The sequence below is a fragment of the Pieris brassicae genome, chromosome 1, assembly GCF_905147105.1.
Source record: "Pieris brassicae chromosome 1, ilPieBrab1.1, whole genome shotgun sequence".
Classification (NCBI taxonomy): Eukaryota; Metazoa; Arthropoda; class Insecta; order Lepidoptera; family Pieridae; genus Pieris; species Pieris brassicae.
The window spans coordinates 11,134,536-11,153,505 of record NC_059665.1 but is presented as its reverse complement, the minus strand read 5'-3'; the positions used below and the strand labels follow the sequence as shown (position 1 = coordinate 11,153,505).

Here is an 18,970-nt window from a genome sequence, read left to right as displayed (position 1 = left end):
TTAAGGTGACCTTATGACTCAAATACAAAGTCCATGCTAATAATTACACAAAGCAATTACAGTTATAGACCCGTACAGTTATACAATGTTTACAGTTATTAGAAAAATAATAGTACTAGACAGAAAAATTAAAAGCTTGTAACTGGCCAAGCTCCGGCCACTGTATACATAGCCTTGAAAAATTACATTGTTTCTACAAAGCCATTTTCATTAAGACAACACTTTATATTTTTCCGTAATTTAAAAAGTATTAATAATTCATGCTGCAGTTTTAAGAGCAGTGTTGGCCTAGTGGCTTCAGCCTGCGACTCTCATCCCTGAGGTCGTTTATTCGATCCCCGTGAACCAATCGTCTTTCTTTTTATGTGCGCATTTAACATTCGCTCGAACTGAATTTCGAAGGACGCCCACTTTCCTTGGGCCCAAAAAGTAGACGGCTTTAGGCACAAGAGGCTAATAACCTACATCCGTATTAGATTCACAAATTATCATGAAACAAATACAGAAATCCGGGGCCCTGATATTTATTCCTTCTTTCATTTTGGTATTACAAAAGGTTTATTATACTTTAAAACATGAAATGGACACGTAATTTATTATCGTTCTAGAATATTTTAAAATGAAATCCTTTGAATAATTTTGGCGATTTATCTCAATGGAAAACTCCCAACTTTATCTGTCCGGCCAGAAGCCATTCACAAACAGTTAATCCTATTAACTTATTAAGAGAAACTCAATTTACATAGACTTTGATGCAATGTTGAATACCTTCAAGTACCCGATGTGAATATATTATATTTTCGCTTTAACTGTTCAAACCATGTATGACTCATATGTATTTTAATTTTTATGTTGGATATATGTTATATATCATTGTTCTTTTTTGTTAACATTAAATAAATATTTTAACATTTCATACACTTTCGTAACGGTTATTTTATGAAATACAATAAAATCTATAATATCTTTAACTTTTAAATATCCTCGATTTGACAACTGTCAGTAAAAGTAAATTTAAATAAAGACATCTAAGATAAGTTAATTAAAAAATAACGATGCGACTTGAAGGCTTACAAAAAAGATTAATGTGGCATCTTATTTTTTCCAGTGGCATCTCGAAAAACATACAACATACAGATACCGGCAAAAATCTTGAACAAATGTCCTTGCCTGCGAAGAAGCGATTTTTACGTATCACTCGGTGGGGGCGGCGGGAGAGTGACGTGTCGATCGCGTGATTGGTAAATCAGTTGACGTTTGCGTCCCGCGCTGTGTACGATGCGCAAACTTTGCCCCACTCCCTTGTTTAATGCTCAAGAAGTTTGCCGGTATATATACGTAGCCAGTCTTGCGCACTTTAAAATGTTGTCATTGGAGAATTGTCGAAGCTTAATTGATATGTTGCATGTAAGATATTTAAGAATCAGGTTGATCGACTAACCATTTATTACCTTCGAGATTACATAAAAAATGAGTTGAGCATGACGTACAGATCCAAAACTGTAACGCAAGTTCGGCTCTGTACATCGAGAGCAAACAACGTACATGGCGAGAGAACGTTTAAGTATTTGTTATTGTGGCTAATAAATTGACTATCCGATCAGTTAGATAGCCTTTTTTAATAACGTTTCCAACGTAAAGAGTAATTGAAGAATTACTTTTATAAGCATTTGTCGCACTCCTAAACAAGACTGCTATGGTTACATTATTCTGTAAAATAAATAAATTTAAATTTGTGTACAATCTAGATATACCAGGCATTCAATAATGCCATTTGTCCGTCCTTTCAGAACTACCTATATCCAGATTGGGCTTCTTATAACCGTGATAGGTGTATCCATAGCTGGTCCCCTCATCTTGAAATCAATTTCCCTTTAGTTTTTTATAATTACATTTAAATTTAATTATTTAATATTATTTGTTATGTTTGCCTATAAGTGCTTGTCACATTCAATTCAAATCACTTCAAAAAAAGTGTACAAATAATTCCTTGGTAAAAAATTTTTATCTGTATTATTCTCAATCACGTAGGTTGCTACATCGTAAGCGTAAAAGGTTCATATAATAAATGTAGGCCGTAGCACCACACTTGAGATGCGTAGCGAGTTGTCTACGAAAGTATACAATTCGTAGACATGCCAGCTTATGCATTTAACGACTAGAAACTAAAATAAAAGCTTTTCACGTTTCTATACCCCGATCTCTTTCCAAAATATAATTATTTTAATAGAATATCGAATATTGGTATATTATAACTGCTTAATCCGAGCAAGTTCAATATTTTATCTGATTAAAGCTAGAATAATTCCTAATTGTTTAGTAAACGAACCAAAACATAATATACCTAGAGATCGCATAATTATTGAAAATTATTCAAATTCTTCAAATGCCTACACGAGCTTTAAGAGAAGTCAATATCCATACATCCATACATATATACAAGTATCCATGGACATGTACTAAATTCATAGAAATCCCATAACCTCTGGTTACGGTTTTTTCATATTTATTAAGTAATTTCTTTTACAAGATACTTAAGTATAGGATAAGATAAACTGTGGGAATCAATATGCGTGTTAGCAGCGCTACACCTTGCTCCACATTACATGGAATGAATTACGATTCAATGTAAATATAGGTATATAGGCAGTCTATCTCTGACACATACCGTCGATTTATGGGACACTGGAAGTTTTAGTTTCCCCTAATAGTTTTCTTCAGCGTATGAGGAATTTTTTACTCTGCACAATCTTGGAGTCGAAAATCGCGTAGGTGGATTTCTCCTAAAATAACATAGGATGTCTAATGAATTTTGCATTTATAATGAAATTCCCTACAAAGTGCTTTTTCACATTACCACAGTTTACGAACTTTATAAGCGACAATTTTTTTTATTAGGCACTATCACAGAACAACACTACAACCTCCAGTAAAGTTTTAGTACATTTTTCAAAGCATTTGTTTTTCTTCTAATACAGTCTATACAAACAAAATATTTAGTATTTAATTTAAAATACTAACATTAAATGATAATTAGAATAACAGAAATACCTTACTTTTTAATTTAGCTTTTATTTGTAAAGGTACAGAAGGCTGATCCTACTTGCCTATTAAGAAAAATAAATCATCTCTAAACAGATATCTCTGGCTTAGACTGTTGTGTAAGTATGTTCTAATAAATGGTTTTAATTTTCATTTTGAATTCGGTACCTAAGTCAAATACTTTGCCCAACAATGAAACATCGGTAAAGAGATTTTTATTTATAAGTGAACATTTCAATGAAATCTAAATTATTCGATTACCTACGTATCTTTCTACCATCCGTATGGATGTCAAACGGAGGCATCAACAGTTTCCCAGATCAACAAACGCAATGGAAAGGAGCATGGATCAGGATAATAAAAGCTGTTAGACGGAGAAACAGGATCTGAGACACTAAACTAGACTTAGGGACATTGGAACGACAATGACGCTGAAATGGAAGTGAACTGAGCAAATTATAAGAGGATGTAACTAAAAATTGTCCAGTAAACTGATATAAATATACAGAAAATCTATAAGTGGAACCACCTCATAAGCCGCGGGACAATATATATTTACAAACATGATGAGAAAACTTATGGCAGTATGTCAAGCGCAATGAAAGCGTGGCGAGAAGAGTGGGGAGTTTTGCCACTTGGCAAGCGGACGAGGAGCTGCTGCTAGATATAAATATTTATTATGCGAATAAAAGGATGTATTATCAAATTAGAGTATTATACGATTATTCATAATCGTTTTATTCGCTCGTGGATATTTGCTGCTTAAATATATTGAAAATAAAATACTATACTGCGTCTTCATTACTATATGTTCGTGGACTATGTATTTTAGTGGTCAATTTAGTCAGGTGCTTGTAACACTATTGAGATAAGCGGTTTAAAGGATTGTGTAATAAATAAAGGTGTACAAGGACGTACTTAGGGAGTACGTAAAAATGTACACATTTTGTTGATAATAAAAAATTTTGGTTTTAAGACAATGAGACGAATGTATTTTTTTTAATTTTATCAATTATTAATTTTAATAAAAACTACAATGATTAAAAAAGTAATTATGATTAATAATATGTAAATTAGACTTCTCTAATTAGACTTTACTTTGAATTACTTTTTTTTTAATTTCAAATTTAAATTTGAAGAGTTAAATTAGGGCCTATCCATTAATCACGTGAGGTTTGAAAGGTATCAGGTATACTTATTTTTATGCCAGTCGAGAGATTTTTATCATAGTCTTGAATTTTCTAGAATAGGATTAGATTATACTTTATACCGGTACTTAAAATTAATATTTTAAAATTCTTTGTGATTCTAATTATAAAAAATAAACGTGAATTTTGGTGGCGGGTGAGTAGGGTACTCACCCGCCACAGTCTTAAACTTCACCAATGTTAAAAACATCACGAGATTAATGGACGGCCCCGTATTTGATATAAACTAAATTAATTAAAGTTTTAAAAAGAGACAGAGATACATAAATTCATAAGATTAACGTGGGAGAAAATGAGATAGGTAGCATTACGAAAATACAATGTATCGTTTCAACGACGTCAAATCACAACGATGCTAAATAAGTTTTTATAATTTAAGACAGCATAGCTGTAAATATAACACATTACGATACCTAGTAATAAAATCTGTATACGAAGCTAAAAATCCAATAAAAAGTTTAAAAGTACATTAAAACCTAAAAAAAATAATTTACTAAACAATAATTATTTTAAATAGTCATGAGTAGTCATTTTATAAAAATTATGTTATAAAAAACTTTAACACGAGTAAAAGATTCCAAATAGATAGCCGTAAGTTTTCTGGGTTCGTGCGTTTGCATCCCGACTGTACAAAAAGCATACACAAACTGTTTTCACCATAAAAACAATCATTTGCAAACAAGAAGAGAAAAACTATAGGTGATACAATTTTGACCTAACAGTTTTATCAATAAATATTGTGATACAGCTCAATGTCACCATCTGTTTGGTTTTATCACTTCAAGCAGGCATTTTACATTTCGTATTCCTCTGTTGAAATCCTGGAGGCTAACAGGCGTTCAGTAATGTTAAATATAAAATGCAAAATCCCTGAATGGCCCTAGCTGGTTCAAAGGAACTTCTGAATAATGGAAAATTCGAAATTTCAAAGCACAGTACTATTCTATAGAAAGGATTCAGAAATTTTGATTGTCGAATAAACATCTCATTACACTGCTGCAACTAAAAAGATTGATTACTGATATCAAAATCGTGGAATAATAATTATATAATAATAATAATAATTTAGGAATCAACTCTTCAGTTCACACCAAGGAACCGGGATCATTTAGAAGTATGTAGCCGTAACCTGGACGCACCACCAGGCGGTTCAGCAGCAATAAAGATTCAACACGAGCTCTTAAGTTTATAAACAAATCGTCGATTAGAATAATTCTTGTTTAATTTTAATTTCCAATTTAACACCGATTTTCAATCACAATTTCTTAGATTAATACTTATTAATCTTATTCGTGTATTTTCATCACATTGAACCATATCTATTATTATAAACTTTGTACATGATGATTTCACAATCATTACACAGAAAAAGTAATTCTAATTGTCAATTCAGGTATTAAAATGCATATGAAAATCTTATTTGTAAAGGTTTAAACGTCTACAACGTTATACGCAATGGAATCTAAAGCGTGCAGTGAAAAACGTAAAAAATCGTAGACGGAAACTATACATATGTAAAGCATGATTACGGAGCCTACCGCCTACACTTTACGGAACATTCTATTTTCAAATGCCTTGAGTCAACGACCTTTGCTGTTTAATTTAAAAAACATATCCTTTTAAATTTCAACTGTCATGTTTATGAATTCCTGTGCATATAAAGCATTTGTTAATGGCGGACTTAGACTGGAAAATCTATCGAAAACTTCAAACAAAATCTCAAGATTAAAGGTTTCGTTAACTGTAATATTGATTAATATTTAATACATAAACAACCATAATTAATCTGATTAGGATTAATACATTAACAACTCTTGTATACAAATATAGCACCATCTTGACGGCTGGAAGTCTTCCGAGGTCCGCAACACGACTTTTGAAACCTAGCGAACTCTGGAATCGACGCCCGGTGGGGTCTACCCTGGGAGATACGACCTCCAATTGTATGAAGAGTATAGTCGCCATCGCCATCGCCATCGCCGTGTGGATGGGGGTGCCTTTGTTGGATTGCTCCGTTTGCCCCGAGACCGATAATTTTTTTTTTAAAGAGCGCAGAATTGCCCCCCCCCCCCAGAATACGAAGGGCAGCCTGTGCGTCCACCACCGGGTGCTGAGTGTCCCGGTGGTGGACGCCCAGAGGGGGATTCTCCACCGCAAGCGCGTGTAGTACCCCCCGGGGTAGATTCTGATTCTTCTGCACCTTCATATTTCTTGTAGAGGGGGGGATGGGCTCCGGGAATCTTTCTTACCACTTCACACTGTATCACTTTACGCCGGTTTTCTGAAAGACAGTGGTACTGCCCCGGTCGTGCCTGCCCGTTTGGCTGAAGCCAGGAGGCAACAGCATAGCACTCCCACTAGGAAGGGATTGACTGATTGCGCTGGTGAAATAACCTCTGTCACAGGTTATTTCACCTGTGGGCGATGGGGTCGTCACGTCCCGACGCCAAAAAATATGTTCTATATACATTAATTATATACTCATTTACCATCGTTTATAAATATCTCTCTTCTAGTATATACGACTCTGTATCCAAAGTCACACACTTAAAATCCTTCCGCCTAAGGGCAAGTGTCATTGCATAGATATTTTTATTTCCTTAAAAGCCTGTCATTATTTATCGATGGTGATACAACCTTTTAGGTCTGACGTGATAATGTCTTATAGGCAAGTAGGTGATCAACCTTCTTTCTGTGACACATCGAAGGCTTTTTGGGTCTAATGCACCAAAACATTACGGTGTTTTCTTTACCGTACTAGTGAATTTTATATGCGTACATAGACAGTCTATGTAGCGAGGTGCACAGCCTGGATCGAACCCAGGAATGAGAGTCGCACGTTGAAACCACTAGGCCGACACTGCTATTTTTGGGTAAAGTTTCATTTTTAATATAAAATACGATTACTTATATATTATAATAGAAAATATAGCTTTTAACTGTTCAAACAATTTAAAATATTATTTATGGAAAGTGTTATCGTGTCACATATATATTTTAATATATGTTCACAGATGGATACAATACCAAAGTTATTTTTTTTATGTAATAGGAGGCAAACGGGCAGGAGGCTCACCTGGTATTAAGTAATACCACCGCCCATGGACACTCACATTGCCAAAAGGCTCGCAAGTGCATTGCCGGCTTAAGAATTTAAGAATTGGTACGCTATTTTCTTGAAGGTCCCTAAGTAATTGTTTCGAAAATACTTCAGTGGGCAGCTTCCTAATAGTTCCTATAAAACTGCCTTAAAGAAACGCCCATTTGTGGAACGACAGATGGTGATACGGATGGTATTTTCTATTCTGCCTTGACGTCCGATGATAAAATTCAGCTGCTGGTATTAGTCCGAACAACTCCTCTGAACACTCTCCATGGTAAATGCGGTAGAAGAAGCAGAGAGACCATACCACTCTACGCAACGCCATCACGCCGCATAGAAAGTGACTGGTTGTTAACGATTCGTATACATATTATTATCAAAAAACCTAACTAAATATATAAAAGTGGCCGTGAAAACTAAAGTCGATATTAATCTCGTACATTTATATTTGTAAAGAAGAAAGAGCGGATAAACAGATACGGAGAACTCGGAGGAAATCCAATTATAGTACTATAGCAATCACCCTTAGATATGATAGCTCATTATCTAAAAACAAGTATCTTCTGGCAATAACTGTGTGGAACTGCGAATTGAAATATTTCCGAACTAATTCAATGAGGATTCTTCTGAGGATATGACAAATACTAATATTATCTTAAAAAGGAGATTTTTATTTCAGATATAACAAGCAGTCACTTTGATTATAATTAAGATATAATAAACAGTGTTGTTTCGGATCGTAATTTTAAAACTTCAATTATATATGATATCATCGTCATCAAGCTTTATGTGCCTCCAAAGCAGGTGCTTCCGTTGTGCCGTTTAAAATACATACATATATTAAATATTTTTGACTTTAGTGCTATATTCAAGTGATATTTTTGTTACCTGGACATTTTAATATAGATTAAAAGTATGATAGGTTTTTTTCTTACTTTGCTTCTATTTTTAATACATATTTAAATATGTCTATATAACGGTATTTACATATAAAAGCGACCAGTGTAAATTATACAATTTCAAATTGGATTTTTTAAATTAAATGTACTTTAAGATATTAAAGTGTTTTTTTTACATATTTTTTGTATTATTGTTTGCACAGTTTAGTTCAAGACTATATTGTAAGTTGTAACGTATTAGTATATTTTAGTTCAGTTTAAATATAAATATATTTATTAAATTCGTAATATAAATTGCTAGTACTAGTAGCTCTATAAAATATTTTGTTGCTCTTTTATAAAGCTAATACACATGCACTCGAAAAGAAATACGTACCATAAGATCCAATACAGCGCGTAATCCAATCCCATAAACAGTTATCATGATCACTGGCATAACCACTTGGCATCACTCGCAATCACTAAACCACAAATCACTAAACGTCACATACACATCATTTTTGACAATTAACTAATTTTTTTATTTTTAAATGAAACATGCTCACAAAATGGCTGTTAGCACACGCCTGCGCGTAACTCGCGTTCCTATGTGACTGAGAATTAAGATTATAGGGACCGGTGACTTGGCGCCTGCGTAAAGGGACTTTATTGTAGGGCGCGTATAATATAATTAAATGCAATTAGCGTCGCGATAAACGTTTTTCAGAGGGATCTGTGACACTTGTCAAGAGTGACTTTTAATCGGCATAGTAATTGCAGACGTATTCGCAGGGAGGAAGATTTGGTACATATTTATTACGAACAATTCGTTTCAATAAAGCGATGAAATATGATTGCCTGGAAGAGTTAACAGTAAGGCCGTTGCTCTCCTAAGCAATTAAGTTGACTTATTTTAAGTCTTAAAGAAATTACAAGGAAATATTATATAAGGGTTTTTTTATCTTTATCTTTATCAGGGATTAAACAGTATCAAGAAATGTAATTAGTACATAGTATTATTTTTTATTTAACTATAAAATTTTGCATTTTTTGCGAATATATTTGCTTAAATTTATTTGGGTTGCATGGAAGACATCGCTTATAAGCAATATTTCCGCCTATTGTGCTATATTTATGGAATGTTTTTTCTATTCTGTTTTCCTTGTTATATATTAAATATTACATTGCATGCAATAACGTTTATAAAAATAAGAAAACTATTTAATATCAATAACTTGCTATTAAAATTATTATATAAAAAAATGTGTGCGTGTACTAGTACACACGAAAGAAGTGAAACTTCTTTATGACCTTATTTTCGAAAAATGATCTACTATATGCAATTTTACAGATATTGATTTAATGAAGTTAAATTAGATAGTGTTTAACAAACGGCTTTTATTATCATAGACATGAATACAAATAATTTCATTTTTCCGTATTACTACTAAGATTATTACAGAATTTGAATAATTGTAATAGAATTATTACTATCATTGTTATCGTTATTATATATTTTTATTATTAATGGCTTCAAATCTACCGTGGTATGGACAAGTAAAATCTGGCGCGTAATGAAAAAATGTGACGCCTAACCAAAAAATGGTACGGTAATTTTTTTCCAACGCCGATAAAGAAGTTTCACTTCAAAAAAACATTAACAAAAATTAATTGCGCCTGATGAAAAAAAAATAGTAAAGTGTGAGATTGCTTTTAAAAACGGACGACGATATAAATTAAAACGTTTAATAAAAAAGTCAAAGTCAAATCGATATTGCATCCCTTATGTCCATACTGTACTGGCGACATGTTTAGTTTTGTTACAACAAGGACCTTGGTTAGGCACATCAATGTTGTGAGAGGCATGCAGCTGCATGCTATATCATCCTTAATGCCGTTCTTATAGATTTTAAAACTTATATGTTTATATTATATACAATACATTATTTATTTATTATATTTGCTTTGACTTCACGTAGCATTCGTTAGACTTCACAAAAGAGTATGTACTTAACGTTAATAAATAAAAACATATGTTACTATGGAACATAAGATACAAGTATCACTTATTCCACGTCATTAAATTTGATTAGGTAGACATCCCTGCTCATCGGTAAAGAAGACAGGATGTAGGCCGAGATAAAAAGCCGGCGTAAAAATCTCTCGGTACTCTTCTAAAATAGCAAATCATCAAACAACACTTATTTTAAAACAAATATCGCAAATTAATTGGAAGTAGCCTGTTATTAGTATTAGAAGTAGACTAGTCCCAGGCCCTTTTATCAACTAGATAATAGTTAACTTTGTAGTAAGCCTTTTTACACAGCTTTTATAATAATAAATTTACCTTATATAAGGAAATTAAAATATATCAGACATATACTCTGTAACAGTCTGATAACATCTTATATAATAATTCCTTTAACATTTTGGTAAATCTCAAGTGGTTTGTTTCATTCTTTAAATTTTATTTAGTGTGAACACTAAAATAATCAAGTTTATCGAAAATGCATATATACATATTATATTTTTTTTTAATTAGGAGGAAATTAAACTAATAAAATATTATTTGTTTTTTTTTATCATCACATATTTAAAATCACAGGTTGCATTTGCATTTTACATTTAGGGCTGATTTTAAATTAATTCGTGCTTTTAATCCACGTAATACCTAATGAAAATACAATATTAATAAGGTGTAGGTTTAACCAGCGTAGTAAAGGAGGTCACATGTCTACCATACAATTCAATTAATTATGTTTATGTGTCCAGTTGTTAGTTACCAAACCATGAAACATTTTGTATCCTACTTAGGATTAGAAAAATCATGTAAAACTATATCGCTTTGTTGAAATAGAAATAATAATTTAATTACTGAAATTAATTAAATTATTTAAGAAATGTTGGAGACTAAATAATAAATAAATTGCATTGTTAATATGATTTTTCACATATTTCTAAGTTTTATGTTCATGGCCGCGGAAACAAAGTATTTATATAATCTAATTATTAATCTTAGTTTTATATATTGTTTCTCAGTACGAATTATGTATGCAATTCTAATAAGAAATAAATTTATTCTTAGACCAGAAACCATTATTTTTTATTACATATCATAAATGTATGAGTTTTATGTACGAAATCTTATATATTTTAAATACACATAAGCTTTTTTCCGAAAGTATTTTTAAACAAAGTCTAAATTATAGACAAATCATGACCCAACTTAAAAATGCAAAGGAGTAATGTAAAGGAGAATGGAAATTATAGGAAATTTATGAAACGTCAAGATAACACGAAATGGTTAACCAGGAAAGTTAATGACGACTGACGCCAGACGTCATCAGCCGTGACACTTTTTAAACTTTATATCACTGCCCTCTACTGTAACGCTAATAAAATTACACATGTATGTACAGACCTTGACAATTGATGTCAAGTCAAAATGAATGTGCATTTGACTTCCATTTCACGTTATTTAACCTGATTACTCACACAGCATGTAATGATGTCAAAGCTTTTCTTTGTACTAAAGTCTAAACAGTAAAAACGCAATGGAATCGGGAATGCTAACTCGAAACACAGACTAAATCAAATCTTATTGATTTAGACTTTTTTTTTTAATAATTTTATGGCCTGGTAACGAGACCTTTAAGCCAAATTGATTTAGACTAGTCAAGAGATCAACGCTTAAAATACATTCTGGAATAAATTAGGAACTTGAGTAGCAATCTGATTTCAAATGTAGTCTAGGTGATCTTTATTCTGATTGACGTTTATGAATAACGGACCTTAGAAAACAAAATATTTCTAATTAGTGACATTAGAAATGACCACTACTTGTTGCTTCAAACAAAAAATACTACAAATAATTATATATTAATGATTAGTATTTTATTTTAATATACTAAGCATTACAATAATAATTTTAATAATTTGATAATCTCCATGTATTTGCATATTTCTTTTGAACCAATAATATTTTGTCTATGCCTAGTGGTAGATACATTTTTAAAGTGTCAGTTGTCAAAATGAGAAATTGAACTGTCATATTTTGAGCGCAACGCGAATCTGTCTTTTTATTTCGGCCATTTTCGCCGAAAGGTTTGTGTTCTGTTGAAGTTACGTATCCGTACGTAACTTTTAGATCACTTTAATTAAGCTATAACAAGATGGTGCAGAAGAAGGTAAAAACGATGTGCGTTTATATATTTTACATATTTTCCTCGGTTTCTTTATTACAAATGTGTAAAAGCGTGTGTTGGAAGTGTGTACCGTTGTGAATGTTTTCATAACTAAAACATGTTTTGGTTTAGTTGTGAAGTAAAAATGTTATTTTATTAGATAAAAATATTAAATGCAGTGTTAGTGAAGGTTGCTTATTATGTTTTACATTCATATTTTACCTAACCTTTTCTCTATAACCATGATGATAACAACTTGAACGAGTGCCATGATTACACCCAAATTATCACCAAGATCGCTGAATCCCTTTACGATTTACTACTATCAATGTATTTTACGATAATTGTTAATCTAGTTATGTATATTTTAGCCCAAGAAGAAGGTCGGAAAGAAGGTAGCAGCAGCTCCTTTGGTTGTAAAGAAAGTTGAACCAAAAAAGATAGTAAACCCTCTCTTTGAGAAGAGGACCAAGAACTTTGCCATTGGTAAGTTATAGAATTAGCACCACTATATAATTCTAATTAACAAAGGACCTAAATGATGATCACAACAATCCTGAACTACCATGTGGTATTCTAAATCGAGCTTTTTAATACTGATGATGGTCCTAAAATACAATTATTAATATTAAATTCTGTACTAATATATTTATACAGTATTCCATGCAGTACTTGCTGTTACTAAACTTATAGGTTATGTTTGTTTATCTTCTTTGTCACAGGATATTTAAAATACCAAGTTAAAAGTCCAATTTTTTTTATACTTTGGAATTAAAAGTAATCCGGATGTATTTTTCTTCTCAGCATGTCATTATTACACTAAAAAATGTATCTTGCATTTTCGTTATATGCAAATGTAATTGATTAATAGTGTAATTAATTACAATTTTTTAAGGCCAGGATATCCAGCCAACACGTGACCTGTCCCGTTTTGTCAGATGGCCCAAATACATCCGTATCCAGAGGCAAAAGGCTGTACTCCAGAGGCGTCTCAAAGTCCCACCACCAATCAACCAGTTCACTCAGACACTTGACAAGACTACAGGTTAACTTAGCCATTTTGATTCTAAACTCTAAAAAGATGAAAAGATATTTAAAGATTTAGATGTTTAATCAAGTGCCTTCTAAGTACTGGTTAGTTTCTATCCTAATAATTGGCTGATGTTAATATAAATATTAAACAATTAAATTTAAATGACTGCTAAAAGTGTGAGATAGCAGAATAGAATAAATATATTAAAAGCCTGATTAAATTTCTCTTGTTTCGATTTATATGATGAAATAATAATGCAACGATGAATCACTATGATTATCAAAAAAATAACGAGCTTTTTAACTCTGAACAAATCCTAAAAATACTATTTGAATACCTCAATTTTATTACCATTTTCTTTAAAAAAATCTTGTGTTCTAGCTAAGGGACTTTTCAAGATCTTGGAGAAATACAGGCCAGAGACAGAAGCAGTCAGAAAAGAGAGGTTAAGGAAAGCTGCAGAAGCTAAGGTGTGTTTTGGAATAAATTTTATTTCTCTTATAAATTTACAAAATATCCTTAATAATCATAAAATTCATAAATACAATGCAAAAAGTTTGTATTTGTTTAAGTGTTTAAAAACTATTATTAGGTTTCTATCTTACTGTTTAAGCTAACATAGAATTTTATAGCTAAGTAAAATTACAGCAACAATTAAAGTATCTTTCTCCTCAAACGGTAATGCCTTATTAGAGCAAATAATGATGCATAACAAATTGACCAGACAGCTATGAAGACTCCTAACCACCAAGATCTCTGATGCTACCATTTTAAAATCTTAAATTTTACACATTTGGACCAAATTTTATAGACTAATCTTTCAGGTGGCCAAAAAAGATGAGCCCCCAGCAAAGAGGCCAAACACAATCCGTGCTGGAACCAACACTGTGACCAAGCTGGTTGAGAGGAAGAAGGCACAGCTTGTGGTCATTGCTCATGATGTTGACCCCATTGAGGTAAATATTATTATACACATTATCAAGTCACATCTCGTATCACGACTGAGTTTGTATCACACAATGTTAAATACTGTATGTATATAAGTCAATTCTTATATACTAAAGTTTGCAAATTGGTGCTACACTCAACTAGTGATCTTACAAATGAAGACAAACATCTGTTAATTCATAAATTCAAATTATTAATATTAATAAATAATACCATCTAAACTTATATAATTAGTCTAAACAACATTGTTCCCCTTAAAATTTGTGTTCAGATTTTTACATCTCACCCTCTCATATATTTAGTTATCTAGTGCAGCTTGCTCATTGCATTACATATACAATACAGATACTCCTGACATACAATACATACAAAGATTAAACACACACACTGTTTCACAGTCCACTAGCTAGCAAGCTGTACAATCTATATTGAAGCAGAATGATAACGAAAAATACCTTGGTCTACATTTCAAAAGATATTATAGGGTATATGCTAAACTACGGTAAATTGTCAAGTCAAAATGATCTTCTCTTGCTAGTGCATTTAGTAAAGTTGCTACATGCTTTCCAAAAACAGATCACATGACAATACCTTTGGAAAACACATTCACATATTTAATATAAGTATTGAATCACACTTCAACTAGCAAACTTTAACAACTTTAGGTTTAACAAAATAAATAAATTAAAAACCCTCTTTTTATATCTTTTTATATCACCTCTTACATAACTCTTGGTTTTTTAAACTTAACAATATAAAACCAAGTTAAAGGTTCAAATGATGTTAGAATTTCTTCACCTGAGCAGTTTGAGATTCATTCCCAAACTGTGCATGAAGCCAGTTGACTCTGATCCCTCTCTATTCAAAATTCATCACAATATCATAGAAATTTATTGACTTAAGATTTCGCTTTCAGCTTGTATTATTCCTGCCAGCTCTATGCCGTAAAATGGGTGTCCCATACTGTATTGTCAAGGGAAAATCCCGTTTGGGAGCGTTAGTTCACCGCAAAACCTGCACTTGCTTAGCGTTGACACACGTGAGTATAAAACAAGCATCATTCAGAAATCATAAAAGTAGACCAATTCTGTATTCTCTTCTAAAAGCTATAAAAAAGTGTTTTTGTCATAAGGTCATTTTTTAATTTAATTTATTTACCATCTTTGGATTGACATTTGAATTTTTTAAATAATAAATATGAGTAGAAATTTCTTCTAAGACTGCCCTCAAGAAGCTATTGATATCTTGTGTTTACATATCATACATAGATATTTTATATACCTCATTTGTTTCTTTTTTATTAACTTGTATAAAAGATGGTATATAATGATGATGTATTTGCTATCTGAATGCCATGAGGTCAACCTTTCTACCACCAATAGAAATATCTGAATATACCATCTTACTAATTATAATATTAGTTTTCTTGACAAGTTCACATTGTTAACAAATGTGAAGAGCCGATTTTAGAATTCATAGAATGCTTAGATTTAAATAATTTGTATTTGATTGATTATAAAATTAAAGCTAAATTTTAAATATTATCAGGTTGAATCTGGAGACCGCGCTTCCTTCTCCAAGGTCGTAGAAGCGATCAGGACAAACTTCAACGAACGCTACGAAGAGCTGCGTAAACACTGGGGTGGTGGAGTCCTCGGAAACAAGTCTAACGCGAGAATCGCCAAGCTCGAGAAGGCTAAGGCGAGAGAAATCGCGCAGAAACAGGGCTAGGCCAATAAATGATTATCTATATTATGTTTTATTTGTACAATCAAAATATATAAAACAAATATTATGACTGACCTAACCTATCCTAAATCACTGTAATCAAATTAATTTCGGAATGCTTAATTTACACATAATATCAAGTACATATGGAAAGAAAATATTTCGTTTAAAATGTCAACAGAGAAATTTAAGAAATTTTAACTAAGATGATTTAATTTCTGAATAGACATACAGTACAAATTAAACAGGCACTAAATCCCCTGCAATGTATATAACAGAAAGTTTTATTAATTTAATGTTGTATTATCATGTTAATTGAAGATTTTTGACGGTCCAAGTTTTTAAAAGTAACAAAAGAAAAGTTATGATTATTGTAGATTTACTAATTTCGCGAATGGCTGTAACGATATTTTACTGATTACTAAAAATTTAAAACTTGCTTGAAATGTGCGCTAAAGTATACTGTTTTCTGATGAAGCTGGTACCTGTATGAAGGGGACCACGGTAATGCTTAACGAGCATTGACTGCTCTTGAGGAAGATTCCATTTTTATGGACGCCCAGGTTTCAAGCTATCATTTGGGGACGAGGTCACATTCGTTGAGGTTTATACATTTGTAACTTTATTTAACTATAAAAAGAAAGAAAATCTGTTTTTATTGTTTGGCCGTTTTAAAAAATAGCCAGAAGTAAATTAACTTAATCGTTTTTTGCAAGAGTACTGAATCACATGAGTTATAATTGGATTTTTTTATTGAAGACGGTAGTTCAAGAAAAATACGTTAGATGTAGCTAAACAAAGTTTTTAAACAATTTGTTTGCCGTTTTGATGCAATAAAATATTTTTACAATCACAATATCATATATTGTAAAAGCAGTAATAAAATTCCTTTACCTTATTTTGAAAGAAACTAATACTAAATCGAAATGTATTTTAAAATCATAGTGTTTAATTTTTTATCAGGTACATAATTTATAAACAGAATACCATTTTAAAAAAATATTTTATACATGATTATTTGGTGACAACTATATTTTTATTTTAGCTACATGCTTTTGTGTTAAAGTGGACATGCAAGCAACAGTAAGTCTTGGTAAAGATGTTATACAGACAATAAGTAAATTTTTAGGCGATGGCATCCTTCCGTTAAATACCAGACGATTCTTATCACCTATGCAAGAGGACAAGATCACAGAAATGGTTAAAATGTCGTTACTATGCCGCGATTTAGGCTTTTGTCAAGGTGAACTTCGAAAATTCATTGATGAATTTGTAATAATGCAAGCAAAAGGCATTGAGAACATACTTACCACATTGGTGCCTAAAATTTTTAATCGCGACATCTATGATCAGCAGTTAAAACATATCTTAGGTCAAGTGAGATTTATTTTAAAAGAAGAAAGCTTATCTGACAAAGACGAAATTAACATTTGGTTTGATACAGTAAAGAAAATAAGCGCTAAATTTCAAGAAATGGCACTGCAATGTCTTTCACAGTTAAGTAATATTGTGTATGATATAGATAAAACCATCTATCAAAAATTGTTGTTGGCAAATGTTATTATCGAAATGAAGTACTTATTAAAATTATGTGCTATCAACAACATTTGTGTTAAATCATACGAATGCAGCACTAGTTTGAATTCTTTATTAGAGCATTTAATAACTATGAAAGACGAAAAGGCCAGGCTTTTTATCAAGTACGTCTACGAAGCGTTATATAAAACACATTTTTTTAGTTCCTTAACTGAAACGACAGCTCATGAATTCCAAGTTATTCTAAATGACATGGCATATTCAAGTAACGTACCAACTCAAGAAATATTGTCTGTGGTACAAAAAATTGTTGGAGCTCGCGTAAAATTTGTCACAGATAATACAGACGAAAAACTGTCTCTTGATAGTCTATTGCTTCATGAAATTTTATCAGACTTAGATAATATTTATTGTGGGAAATCCAATCCGTTTGCTGAGTTTTTAAATCAATTTTTCATATGGATTGTTCGGGATGGCGATTTTGGCCTAAGTAAGCATATACGGGAACTTTTGACAGAAATCGGTAAGGACCTGTCAAACACGCCGAAAGAATTATTTGATAAGTTATCGCGTGAAGTAAGATTATTTTTGGAGATGACTGTGGATCCGGAATAAATAAAAAAGATAATAATAAGTGCGCGCAGAAATGTTATTGCATGAAATTAATGGTAATCCTGAATATACTAGTTTAAAATGTGTAGGTACGAGGACGAAGTACTACTAGAAGTACTTTTAAAGAAATACTTTGAATAAAAAAACTTAATTTTTCATTAAAAAATTTAATGTGTTGGATGATAATAAACAAAATTACAGAGGGCAACATAGTAAACTTATCGCTGGCTGTTAAAGAATAATATTTTGTATTTTTTTAAATAAAATACTTACTAAATCTATAATATAAAAATGAATCGCAAAATGTGTTGGTAAGCGCATAACTCTACAACGCCTGGACCAATTGTACCAATTCTTTTGTTTTAAATGTTCGTTGAAGTCCGATTTCCGGGAAAAACCCTAAAACAGCCCTTTTCTGTTTCCCATACAAACGTTTTGTAAATAAAATGTAGAGTCCATTTGAACTTTATTGGTATTACATAAAGTTCATATTAAATTATAAGCACTCACTGTTGTCTAAACAATGTCGCGTTCCGAAACACAACAAGTGATAATATCGCGAACCCGACCAAATTGAATAGTCAAAAAATGTGAGAGCTATAGATCATTAGTACTGATTTTTAATTCGCGATATCATTTCTTTTATTTTAGTTTCGGCATGCGACATAAAATGCATATGTTTTCGCGTCATTACATCT

General features: G+C 31.8%; 3 protein-coding genes and 2 non-coding genes across 6 annotated transcripts in view; 4 read left to right on the top strand and 1 right to left on the bottom strand.

Moving 5' to 3' along the window:
* LOC123715946 (serine/arginine repetitive matrix protein 1) overlaps positions 1-8,828 on the bottom strand; it is a 60,003-nt gene extending 51,175 nt beyond the window's left edge. Inside the window, exon 1 of one of the 2 annotated variants that reach the window (XM_045671345.1) lies at positions 8,629-8,828. In XM_045671345.1, coding sequence (XP_045527301.1) covers positions 8,629-8,701 — 73 coding nt within the window. In that variant the 5' untranslated portion in view covers positions 8,702-8,828. The remainder of the gene's footprint in view (positions 1-8,628) is intronic. The other variant, XM_045671336.1, reaches the window with a different exon arrangement.
* Positions 8,829-12,263: 3,435 nt separating this feature from the next.
* Positions 12,264-16,148, top strand: LOC123709939 (60S ribosomal protein L7a). The gene is made up of 7 exons (XM_045661570.1): positions 12,264-12,418; positions 12,787-12,901; positions 13,311-13,460; positions 13,830-13,918; positions 14,273-14,404; positions 15,313-15,435; positions 15,945-16,148. The coding sequence occupies exons 1-7, from the start codon at positions 12,404-12,406 to the stop codon at positions 16,125-16,127; spliced, it is 807 nt and encodes a 268-aa protein (XP_045517526.1). The 5' UTR covers positions 12,264-12,403; the 3' UTR covers positions 16,128-16,148.
* On the top strand, positions 12,948-13,020 carry LOC123716692. The gene has a single exon (XR_006754599.1). It is a non-coding gene; the product is annotated as a small nucleolar RNA SNORD36 (small nucleolar RNA).
* Positions 13,683-13,762, top strand: LOC123716699. Its single transcript, XR_006754600.1, has one exon. It is a non-coding gene; the product is annotated as a small nucleolar RNA SNORD36 (small nucleolar RNA).
* A 691-nt stretch (positions 16,149-16,839) lies between the features above and the next one.
* Positions 16,840-18,312, top strand: LOC123709932. The gene is made up of 2 exons (XM_045661558.1): positions 16,840-17,087; positions 17,170-18,312. Exons 1-2 carry the CDS (start codon positions 17,051-17,053, stop codon positions 18,273-18,275), a joined length of 1,143 nt encoding a protein of 380 aa, XP_045517514.1. The 5' UTR covers positions 16,840-17,050; the 3' UTR covers positions 18,276-18,312.
* The last annotated feature ends 658 nt before the right edge of the window (positions 18,313-18,970 follow it).